Below are 13,437 nucleotides of genomic sequence, written 5' to 3' on the forward strand. Positions count from 1 at the left end.
TTATTTATTTATTTATTTGATTTGCCAATTGTTTACAAGATAATAAGTAAAAGTGTATACATAGTTGTGAATACATGAAATGGGTACATATAAGAAAAATAAAAGAAGAATAAGAGAAACAATAGGACAGGGACGGTAGGCACGTTGGTGCGCTTTATGCACGCCCCTACAGACCTCTTAGGAAAGGGGTGAGGTCAATAGTAGACAGTCTAAGGTTAAAGTTTTTGGGGTTTGGGGAAGAAACTACAGAGTCGGGTAGAGTATTCCAGACATTGACCACTCTATTGCTGAAGTCGTATTTCCTGCAATCAAGTTTGGTGCGGTTAACTTTGAGTTTGTATCTATTGTGTGCTCTTGTGTTGTTATGGTTGAAGCTGAAGTATTCATTGACAGGTAGGACATTGCAATGTATATAGAGTTTAACAGAAAAATGTCTAACATAAAGAAAGCTTTACTATACCTTATATTTCATTGTAAAAAAATCTTGAGATATGTTTGGAGTACAAATATAAATATTTGATATAAACCTCTAACTTCTATTATTCTTCTATAAGCTTCTATAAGCTTTCCTGGAGCTTAGATTTTATTTCTTAACTTCAGAAGATAATGAAAATTTATAGCACAGCAAAAGCTGCAGAGATTTAAATCTTGTTGGACTAGCTTTTTAGTGTCTTGCTCTTGCTCTCCTCAGGTCAGGAAGAAGCAGTGCCTCACAACTTTCTGAGGCAAAGTCCTCCCAAAAGTTATCATTACAATCTGAAAAGGAGGAAAAAATTTCAGAAGAATGGTATGTTTGGGTCATTATTTTCTTTTCAATTTATTTTATTTATTCATTTGATTTTTATAGCTGCTCATCTCAACAAATTATTCTGGGTGGCATACATCATAATACATAAAAATAATTAAAAAACAATTAAAATAATTAAAATAGTACAAATAAATATACATGGCATCAAGCAAAACTGTTACTATGAATGTTAATATAGCCAGGAAATGGGACCCTTAAGACATTGGGGCTACTGACACACCATGCAATAGGCCAACAGGCTCAGGGCCATCCTGATACCTGAAGGGAGAGGGTCTAAGTCCTAACACAAGTCACTGCAGGAAACTTGCCGCAACCAACTCACCATGGCTAACTCACCGCAGGACAATTCAACATTGTATTAATCATTTAATTCAGTATTTTTGTTACTGGTGACCATGTTTTATCAAAATTATTGTAATTCTTATATTTCTGGATTGACTATATTTATTTTAATATTGGCCATGGTTCCATCAAATTAATTTTGGGACAACTCCCCACAGCCAACTCACCACAGCCAAACTTGCTACAGGACAACTTGCCATGGGACAATTCAACAAATATAATAGGTAAATTAATTTAACCATTAATGTGGTGAGTTGTCCCATTCCAGAAGAGAGAATATGCCAGAGGAGGGGAGCTACAGTGGAGAAGATTTGTTTCCTGCTTCCCACTAGCCAACATTCCTTGGCTGACAGTGCCTGTAACATGCTCAACCTAGGTCATGACTAGTTTTTAACCATAAATGGTGATTTGAAAGTATACAGTGAGTTTAGATGACAGTTTTGCACATGTTGACATTATGATATAAAATAACTCTGCCACTCTGCTCAGAGCTATTGTGTACTTCTTCATAAATGATAGCCAGAGCATTAGGTATTCTTTCGTCAGAATTCCTAATGGTAACCATATTGTTAGGACATATGTGTATAGTTCTGATCTCTATGATTATAAAATATGTTCTGAATACCCATAAAATCAAAATTATGTTCTATAGGTTGCACTGCAATACGTGCAGCAAAATCATGCATTTTGTTTCAGAATTAGATGGGAGAAATATATGGAACTCAAAGAGCCACATGAACCTTTTTCTGTATATTTAACATTTTCTGTGCGTGTCTTCTGGCCTTACGGTTCTTTGAAAAGACACTCCTGAAGATCAAAGACTTCCCAGTCAAGTTCAGTGTTGCAATAGGGTTGCTGTTAGCATTCAGAAGTTACTAGCCTGCATGATTATTAAACAAACACCTATGTTTGCATGTGGAGAATAACTGTTTCTTCTCTAGGGGTTTTAAAGACATTTCTACGGCACAGCTGATGCTAAAAAGAGCACATAAAATGAAAGCAAAGAAATATAATGCTAAAAAAGTTGGTAAGTACCTTTTAAATCTAATTATATAAATTATGCATATTACTTGTTTCTAAAAAAAACCTTATTTAAAATGAGCCTTTAGTATGATGGCATATACTAAGATAATAAAGAAAGTTCTGCCTAATTGATTTTAAAGACATTTTATATAGCTAAATTTTGGTATTGCATCCAGTTGCAATAGAAAGTTCAGTTCACAAAACTGAACAGAGAACAGCATATATGACAACCTCACACAAATATTCCCCCCCTCAACTTAGTGATAGTCAGTATGATTATTTGTTGACTTTGAATATATAATTCTGTAGGCAATAATTAATTCTCAGTAGAATATGCTCTAGAGATTCTAAGGTAATCCAAATATATACTTTTAATCTACCCATAATTATAGAACTGAATGTTCTTCATTGCTTTCTGAAGCTATACAGGTAGTTATAGTCCTGCTTCTTTATTGAAGCTATCTACTGTATTTTCAAATCATTTTTTACAATTTTTGTACACAAAAGGGTATGTTTATGTTTTACTATTTTTAGAAATCCCAGTTAATTAATATAGGGCAGGGCTGTCAATTGCACGGATGCATCACATTTTAGCCACGCGCACATCCAGTTTAGCAAAGGGGTAAAAAGTCCTGATACATCACATGATGCCACCATGATGACGTGAGTTTGACACCTGACACCCCTGATATATAGGGTGATGGAAAAGTATTTAAGGACTGTCATAATCTATCCTTAAATATTTAACAATACAAATCAGCCATGATGTAAAATAACCCAAAATAGGATGTGGGATAATCACTATATTTATGGAAGTCTGGTGTTAGTTTGAGTATATATGGCGTGATTGATTGATTTTTTTAAAATTTATTTAAATGGTGTTATAAGGAAGAGCAATCAGACACCAAATAAATTTAAAAATCTTATATTTTTGTCACCTGAAAGTGATCTTGGTAACAGTACTGGTCAGCTTCAAGAGAACAGCAGCTGAAAACAAATTACAAATGGGAGCCAAAATGTAGGCTGGTGGGGTGAGTTCTTATAGCTAGCAACAACAAGGTCTCGAAGTGGCTGTTCTAGTAGTTTCATTTAGCTCTGCTGATTCTTGATCCCCTCCTCAGAGTTGGATGTATGACCTCCCATGTGAGTGATTTAGCACTCATGTAACTAGAGGGTTTTTTTCTTTCCATTCATATGAATGCAGCAGAGATACCAGGGCTTAAAAAGGAAGTGAAAAAGGTGATGGTGCCATGGACTCAAGGGGGAAGAAGGGCAGTTTCACCAAGGTCATAACAGCAGAGTAAGATATGGTGGAAAGCTGAAGATGGGCTGCACATAAGAATTATGGAACTGGTATTTGAGTCTTGTCCAAACTTGCAGCACTTCAGTGCACTCAACATTGAAGTCAGGTTATTGGACTCTGAATGCTATGTTTGAAAACCAGGTTAATATGCAATAAGAACACTCTCATTTATAATCTAATTGGGGATAAGATAGTTGACCTGGAGTGCATAACAAAACCTGGACACACACACACCCCACTTATAGATACTGTTCTGACTCAGAACCAAGAAACAGACTCCTTATCCTGAAAAACCCCTCTTTATTTAGTTACTGTGAATTCAGGCATTCACACACAGAAAAGTCCCAGCAATAATTCTTCCAAGAGTTAAGTGCAAGAACAGACCTTATCAGTCCTTGGATAATTGCCAGGATGAGAGCTTTCAGTCGCAAAGCTGTAAATTAATTCCTGGCAATGAGTCTTCAAGGCACAAACCATGATAAGCAAATCTTCATAATAATAAGCGAAATAATTGTCTCCTGCAACCACCACTCCCCTTTTGTTTCTATTTATTCCTCATGGGAGGAGCTATTCAGCATCCACGTGTGCCTTCTGAGTTGGCCCCTGTTCCTTAGTTGTTCTCTTCTCTGACAGCTCTGCACATATGCACATCGGGAACAGGCTCCAGCTATTCTTCCCCACTTATCTCCGAAGGCAGCTGGGAGATATTGGATGCCCCTGGCCCTATCTCTGCTTCCAACGCAGAGCATCCATCAGAGCCTTCTCCAGGCTCCAGGACTGGCCCAAGTTCCTCCCCAACCTCTTCACTGTCCGAGTCAGAGCTGGCAGCTGGTGGGCCACAACATCTGTTTTTTGTGCTGGGGAGGTGAATTGGCAGTGTTGTGGTCTGGGAGATAGCAATGGTTTGCAGAAACTCTGCTCTGTTCTCTATAGTCAATGAGTACATTGATAATACCAAATTTTACCCTCAGACCCAGGCTACCTGGGGAAGTATAGATGGGAAGAACAGACTGAAGAAGAGCCCTGAGAAGCCCTGTGGTTATTTGTATCTCCCAGGACCAGTGATATTCCTGAACAAATCTATGCTTTCTCCTTCAGAACTAGTGTGCAACTTGGCAGTGTTCTTGGACTCAGAGCTCCTGTTCAAGGAATAAGTGGTTACTGTAACCAGGATTTTGCATAAATATATGTTTATGGGCCTTTATCTAGACCGGCAAGTCCTTTGGCCAGTCATGCTTTGATCAGCTTCAGTGTAGATTATTGCAATGAGCTCTATATGGGGCTGCTTTTGAAAACCATTCAAAAGCTGCAGCTGTCCAGAATACAACAACATGGGCAGTTACATGCATGTTCATGTAACATCTATGCTTTCTGAGCTTTGCAGGCTTCCAGGTGCTGGTTGTTATTTATAACATCTTTTTGGTGCCTGGTAGCTGAAGGAATGGCTGTCTCATAGTTCTCCCTGTTTTTGTACAAGCAGGCAGAGATGGCCTGCTTCAGGTCCCATTCATTAAACATTGTTATCAGGCAGGACACAGAAAGCTTGTCTTTTCTATTTCAGTGTTTGTATCTCTGTGTGTATGTGTGTGTGTGTATGTATGTATGTATGTATGCATGTACGTATGTATGATTTTTTGACAACTGGGCTGTCATCTGGAATAATATTCCCCTAGAGATTCATTTGGCCTCCCACTGTGGCTTTCTTTAAAAGAGCCCTTAAAACTTGGCTTTCATCCCCATGACTTGGGCTAGAGTGGATAGCAAGCCCCTTGTGGCAGTTTTTAGAGATTTGTGTGGGTCTTTTTGTTTTATTGTTGTTGTTCTGTTTTGGATACTTGTCATTCTTTTGTCTATATTTTTAAATTGTTTTAATAATGTACATCTCCAAAGTCACAAGGGGATCGAATGAGCTTATTAATTGAATGAATGAATGAATGAAATACAATAATATTTCCATAATATCATATTAATATCAATCTCCTGGTTCTAATTTTTTGGTCCTATAAAGCAAGTGGCTATAAAGTGCAAGTCCATTTCCTTAAATTATTCTGCTTTTTATACTAACTATACCATTTATTTATACTATAATTGGAAAATGTTGCTGTTAGTTGTTATATTCCAATTTCAAGTGTTTACTAAATCACGCTCATTAGTTTGGCCCACTGTCAAGTGACTATACAGATAAACGCTCATCATCTTGACCTCTGCTCAGTTTTTTCAAACTGTTATATGTTTCTGCAAATTTATTCTATTCCTTCTTCTAAACCACAAAAGGCTGTGGGGGAGGTTGGGAAGGGGTTCATCAGTTGGCTGGAAAGAGATCAGGGAATAATTTATAAATCACAGGGAGTGATTTGTAATCATAATCCAGATGTGTCCTGAAAACTATTTGGATTTTTGGAAATCCAGCTTTTTCCTGTGGTTGGTTTGTTTAAACCTACTTTATGCTGTCTATTCTGATTACTGTAGACAGTGTTGTCTTGTGTTGCTTGTCTTCCCATAATTTCTCAATTTCTCTTTTGTATAAATTAACTTTATCAAATCTTTTCATTTGCTAATTTTATATTCTAACCAAATTTCTTCCACACTATTCATGTAGGTATTCTGATAATACCCACTCTTTAATTTTCTAATTAAACTGTATATATAACAGTAGTAAATTATGTTCAGATCCACAAATTGTACCTAGAAATGTCTTCACTTATTGAATTGCACATCTTTGGTTTTCTGTTATGTACTTAATTTGATTCCTGTATTGTTCATCCAATGATGACCAAGTTTAGAATGTTCATTTATGTTACCTGAAGCAGATGAACAACCACAAAACACTTAATAAAGTTATGTCCAGCATTATTTTATTTTTCTAATCCAACCTATTTGTAATTCCATGTCCCTCTAACTTTTAGTTGTACATTTTTTCCAGATTTTGTAATGTTCACTTCCTGTTCTTTACTATAGAGTTCATCAGGGTCTTTCATCATTGTGTCTGTAGTAATTACACAGACTTGTCAATATTCATCAGGTATCTACTAATCTTGTCATTGATTGGATTATAGCAAAATATCACTGCCACTTGTCATTATCATGTAATATTTAAAATGGCCCATTCCGGTTCACTTGATAATATGTTCCTAAAACATCTACTTCATTTCCATTTTGATATTTTCAAGATTTTTTTGTTTAATGCCTTTCATATTCTACATTCCAGTTGTTTGTGTCCTCATAAATGAAATAATTCATGTTTCAATACAATTCATCCCATTGGTGACTAAATTTCCTTTCTGCTTTTATCTGGCTATGTCATTCACTCTACTCCAGTAACCAAAGAAATGCCTTCCCAATTGGAGATCTTTCCATCTGACACCCAAACTCCCCTAAATGTTACAATCATAAACATACAGTTTCTTTGGCAATTATGAAGAAGTAATTGACTTATCCATCTTCCACGTTTGATTTTGAAGTATTTTTCTGGAAGGATTGCTTTCTATTAACTCCTACAGAGACTTGTCTTGACTCCCCTTGCCCCTATTATAGCTTCATTGCTTCTTTTCAAACTTAGTAACAAGTGTAACACATTAGGAACTCTCACTCCCACTGGCTTCAGTCACTTATTGATACTAAGTCCTTGTATCACAATAGTTATTCTCTGTGAGTGTTTATTTAGAATGATTGATGGATTATGTGATAATGACATAGATAGGTTTTCTTCATAATACTAATAATCTAGGGTAGGCTTTCTACATGATTACTTAAAGTAAGCTGAAATAAATATGTCTATGTTGAGAATGAATGTACCTGGATTCAAGCAATGTCAGAATGACATTTTCTATACCTTTTGTAACTGACGTACACCAAAGGTGAAGATGGTCATTAACACTTTGGTAGTAAATATTTAATGCATTACCACTACTGTATACAATAATCACCAAGAGCAATGTATTAACTATATGAAAACATTGGGCAGGTGGAGTATAAATTTAAGATGTATTTCCAGTACTATTTTATGATCAGGTTTTATGCCTTTCAGAAATGTTATTTAAATCTTGATCGTGTTATTTAAATCTTGATCTAATAAAGTGAAATTCAATATAGAGAAAAGTAAAGTCCTACGCTTAGGCAAGAAAAACCAAAAGTATACATATAGACTGGGTGAAACCAGGCTCAATAGCAGTAACTGTGAGAGGGATCTTGGAGTCTTAAAGGACAACCAGCTAAATATGAGCCAGCAGTGTGCAGCAGCCGCCAAAAAAGCTAATGCAATCCTAAGTTGTATTAACAGAGGGATATAGTCAAGATCAAGGGAAGTACTAATACCACTCTATAAAGCCTTAGTAAGACCACACCTAGAGTACTGCATCCAGTTTTGGTCACCACATTATAAAAAAGATGTTGAGACACTAGAAAAAGTACAGAGAAGAGCAACCAGGATGATTAGGGGACTGGAGGCTAAAACATACAACAAATGGTTGCAGGAACTGGGCTTGGCTAGTCTAGTAAAGAGAAGGACCAGGGGAGACATGATAGCAGTCTTCCAATATTTGAGGGGCTGCCACAGGGAGGAAGGGGTCAAGCTATTTTCTAAAGCACCTGTAGGCCAGACAAGGAATAATGGATGGAAACTGAACAAGGAGAGATTTAACCTGGAAACAAGGAGAAACTTTCTGACAGTGAGAACAATCAACCAATGGAACAGCTTGCCCTTGGAAGTTGTGGGAGCGCCATCACTTGAGACTTTCAAGAAGAGATTAGACTGCCATTTGTCAGAAATGGTATAGGGTCTCCAGCTTGGGCGGGGGGTTGGACAAGATGACCTATAAGGTCCCTTCCAACTCTGATTATCTGTTATCTGTTATGTGACACAAAATTATCTGGCCCCAAAAGGTTGCATAAAAAATAGTGACTGTCACGGCCTTCTGCCTTGTTCTGTCACACTATTTAGAAAAGAAGGAGTCCAGTTGAATCTTTCACATATGTTCAACTTGGTGGCCCACATATCACTGGAATGCACCATCTTTTATCCACATGTGATCTGTTTTATATAACTAGTGACTAATCCAGCCATAAATATTTTTTCTTAAAGAATATCAAAGTCAGTTATTTTGTTTTTGTCATCTAGGATGGGGCTTCTGGGGCTTCTAATATTAAAGGACTTAATATTAACAATACTGCCTACTAAAAAGAATTCCCAAGTAGATGAGTATGTAATTAATATAAATTCAGCTGCAGCAGAACAGTGAAAGAGTATCAGACATGAGTTATCTAGAAATTATGGGTTCATATTTAAATGCAGATCAAATAACTATTTACTGAGTGGAAGTCTCACCCATAATACAGAATTAATCATGCAAAGCATGTTAAAATGATTACTGAGTAGTAATACATAAGGTACTTTAAGTACTTATGAAAAACTGTAAATAAATACACTTGATCTGTATTTTTTTTTAAAAAGCTCAACAAAAATAGAAGAGTAGTAATGTAGTCTTCATTATTATATTTTTGTATAACTGGCTAAAAATGAAATCTTAATCATATGTATCAGGTAATATCAGGTCTGAACAGGTTTTGGCTTTGATATAAGTTAGAACTAAGGAGAACTTTCCTGACAGAACAGTTAATCAGTGGAAAGGCTTGCAGAAGTTATGGGTGCTCCATCACTGGAGGTTTTTAAGAAAAAACTGGACAACCACTTGTCTGAAATGGTATATGGTCTCCTACTTACATAGGGGGTTGGAGTAAAAGACCTCCATATCCTGTGGGGGATTTTTCCTGAAAAAAGATAGCAAACCAAACATATCCGTATTCAAAATATATTTTTCTATCTACCAGTAATTAAATTAAATCCAAGAATGGGAAATATATGACCTTTTACTGTAGTTTATATCCCATTAGACCTAGCTAGAAATACCAGTAGTTTTTCTATTGGGTAATGGGAAATATACCTAAGAATGTAAAAGAAATTTAGGAGCTATTTATTTATGTAGTTACCATTTCAGCCTTTATAAACATAAGCAATTTACAGATATTAAGGTAGCTGCAACAATAATTCATATACTATTAAGAATTCAATAAGTCTCATGGTTAATAAAGAATAATACAAATGTATTTAGTCATTTATGTATATATGTATCTGTATGCACATAAACATAAATGTATGTATGCACACACATATATATGCCACCTAATTCCCCCAAACTGTGGCCCTGTATCTCATAGGCCTACCAGCATACATACCATTGACATGGACATGAATAATGGATGGGAACATACAAACAAAGGATTATTACAAAATGAGCATATTAAGTGAAATTTAACACAAAAATTAAAGCAGATACTTGTGGTTGGGTGTTTTTAATACTTTGCAGAACATTTGTATAAGTTAATACTTTCAACATGACAGAAACTGGATTTAGATTGATAATACATATACCTAGCTGTGCCAAATATAATATAAAGGGTGACAAATATTGAAGGTCCCTATTTCAGCTTCTAGACTTTTTTCATTAATCTAGCCAGCCATAATTTCCACTCCAATCAATTAGCAGCTAAGTGTTAATTTCCACTGGTTTTGTTTAAACTTTCTCAGGATTATATCCTTTTATCTGGACCATCTCCCATTAAAACATTTCCAGTACAAATTATAATTTCTGATGGGAAATTCTACATATGGTACATTTTGATTTGTGAGCATATATGTTCATGTCAGAGAAATCCTAAGTGGTGATAAATTTCCCCAAAATGGATATGAATAAAACACATACTTATGTAGTAACCATTTGCAGAATATATAAAGGATACACTATTTTTTAATTCATAGTTTTCTCTCTAGTAATTTTGTGCATTTCAGGCTTCAGAACCTAGTTTTAGACTGTCTATTTTTTAAAACATATTTACATATTTTCTATGAACTAAACTTCTTTCAAGAAACAAAGCAAAATAAAACCAGCATTTTAAAAATTCATTTTTGTATCATTGTAAATCACTTGGGGAGACTTAACTTTCTGTTCCAGTCTCCTAATATAATGACAGTTGCAGAACCTGTCATTAATAGCAGGAATTAATAGATTAAATCTTTTATGAGGATATAAAATAAAGAACTTCCCTTTTACCTCAAACCAATAAATTTGCTTGGCAGCTCTAAGGGTTGACAAACTCTAATTTAAATTTAATACTCATAGTTTGTTGATATTAAATATACCTTTGACAACATATCTCAAATTCCATGAGAAGTAAAGCAGTTGTTCACACTAAAAACAGAGTACTAATTTGCAAAATAAAATTGGTGACCAAGAACACTTGCATGTCATATTATTTTACTCAGTATGTATTTATCAATGTCTGAAAACTTACTTGAAGTAAAATTAAATTCAGGAAATATGAAGGTTTTGTGCCTTTTATCAAAAGAAAAGATTCCTAGCTTTCCTTTCCATACAAGTTGTATTTATCTGATAGCTGAGTATATGCATGTGGACAAATTAAGTAGAGGCTCAGAAGGCTGTTCTCCTTTACTCCATGATAGTGATGACTGTTTATTCAGATAGTTAAATTAGTTGTGGACATAGTGTGCTGTGATTTATTCATCAACTGCTGTCCACCCCAACTCTTTTTCTCTATTAAGAGGTAACAGAAAAGGGGTTGGCATCATACTGGAACATTTCTAACCAAGAATATTGGCAAATATTCTTTAATATACAACTGTAATCAAGCAATAGAGCATAATGCACCTCTTTGACCTTAAACATCCATTTTTACTAGCAGTGACCTTTTTTATTTTTTACCCTCTGAATTCCACTAATTCATTTAGGGTAATTTTGAAATTGTATTGGGAAGAGGAGCAGGAACTATTTCAAGTTAACCTCAAAGATGTAAAGAAGCAGCTTTTTAAAAACTCTGTTTGGACAAAATTATTGTGCCATAGTTGAACTATTTCCAACTCTGGTGGAGATGTAGTATAAAAGCAAAAGAGGTATAAATTGCCATAGATTATGGGCCACTCCTCATGTAATTCTCCTATTTTCAGAATTCCAGCTAGTTGGATAATCCCAACTAACATTGAGAGGAAACCTCAGTGTTTTAGAACATAGCTGTGCATGAAGACAAATAGGGAGACAGTGCAAAGTAGTCTCTTGCATTAGATAGTTTCTTTAGCTTTAGCATAAGATCAAAAGATATTTAGAGTTTTAAATCTCAAATTAGACTCATGATACAACTTAGTAGCAACCTTAGTTACTTAATTCCCTTATGTTATAATACTGTTCCTACTTACATGAGAGAAACTTCCACTAAACTATTTTATTTTATTTTATTTTATTTTATTATTTTATTTTATTTTATTTTATTTTATATTTTATATTTTATATTTTATATTTTATATTTTATTTTATTTTATTTTATTTGTAAATGAGGGTAAGAACATATACACTATAGCTAAGTGTATATTTAGCAATTTTTTAACTGAGTAGAAAATACATGTTCAAACCAGAACATTCAACTATTAACTCAAGTATACTTTTATTGTAGTTTTATGATAGCAATTTTGTATATAATAGCCAAATTAAAACAATAGTTGCTTTAAGATATATGATTGAAATTGAGGTGCTTTAACTTTAACTCTTTAATGTTAGAAATAGTATATTTTCCTTCCTAATGTAAAACCTACAAGGATATTCTGTTTCTCTTAATAAATGGCTAAAAGACGAATACTTCTTTCAAGGAACGAATGAGCAAGATCTGACCTTTTGATTTTAACTTGTTCTTGTCGTCTAGACCCAGCTGTGCGACTGGCGTTGTTCAAAAACAATGAAAATAAACATCCCCCCGTGAAACCACCAAAGAAGCCACAGACTACAAAAATTGGTTACTTTGAAGGTAGGCAAAGAAATTTCATTCTATTTATCTTTTGGTCAAATCTTCCAAAATTATAAAAGTTGTACCAATATTTTGATCAATTTTCTTAAAATACTTTGCTTTGGTTAAAAGGAAGAAAAGCTTTAATGCATACAATTTAAATCTGCTAATAATGCAGGTATACATGTACATAAAATGTTCAGGTGAAAATTTTAAATTATAATACCTCAGGAGACCCACTAAAAAGATAGCTTCATTCAAAATATATTTCCTTTATTTCTTGAAAGTTAGAAATACAGAGTGGAATTTAACACCATGAGCTAGTACACATATGTTATTTGTTAAAAGGATTGCTAGTTTGGAAAGGGTATGCCCTAGGAAGTGAAACAATTACATTTTTTTAAAGGCTTTGTTAAACTGGAATATATCACCATAATGAAAAATCATAAGACATCTGAATATATGGTGTTTCTGGAGAAATTCTTCTTTTAGTCTCTTTAACTGATGCAACATTTATCAATATTAAAACTAATCCTAGCATAATCTAGAAGAAAAAAGAAGGACTTCTAATTGGCAACCATATGTGAAAGTGCTTTTGATGCTGTGGTAAGAACATATGACTAATTTATTTAATTAAACTTTTTTTTATTATGCGTCTGATAATGTATATCATAGGAAAAATAAAATTATTCATATACTGTTAAAATACACTGAACAGCTAATATTGCCTCATTTTAACAAATAAATCCCTGTTTTTTTGTAGAAAGATATTTCAGTTCTCCTTATCCTTGAACTGTAAATGAACTACTGTACAGTGGTTTGCCTTTTCCCATGTATTTTTATATGAACATAACTGATCTCAATATTATGGTAACAAAAAATATTTAACAAGGGAAATTGTTAGAATCTTGTTTTCTCCAAATGAAATATCAATCACATGGATGCATGTAATATGCAGGAAGGTGATCAGATTCTAAGAACAATACAAGACGTAAAATGTCTTACACCAGTAGATAAAGAAAATGTTTTACATTAAAATGGTCCCTACAGTTGCATCTTTAGTGAATAGGAAAAGTAGATACATGCCTGTCCCATCACTCACCTAGTTATCATGATT

The 13,437-nt window shown here is 34.3% G+C and overlaps 1 protein-coding gene across 1 annotated transcript in view; it reads left to right on the forward strand.

The window, feature by feature from the left end:
- The window catches only part of LRRIQ1 (leucine rich repeats and IQ motif containing 1), a 114,387-nt gene that overhangs the window by 70,537 nt on the left and 30,413 nt on the right, over positions 1-13,437 (forward strand). The window contains exons 21-23 of the mRNA XM_087968044.1: positions 692-787; positions 2,092-2,177; positions 12,240-12,341. Coding sequence (XP_087824170.1) covers positions 692-787; positions 2,092-2,177; positions 12,240-12,341 — 284 coding nt within the window. The remainder of the gene's footprint in view (positions 1-691; positions 788-2,091; positions 2,178-12,239; positions 12,342-13,437) is intronic.

Source organism: Notechis scutatus, chromosome 6 (genome assembly GCF_049901735.1).
Source record: "Notechis scutatus isolate UNSWTSFEM ecotype Mainland chromosome 6, rNotScu1.2, whole genome shotgun sequence".
Taxonomy (NCBI): domain Eukaryota; kingdom Metazoa; phylum Chordata; class Lepidosauria; order Squamata; family Elapidae; genus Notechis; species Notechis scutatus.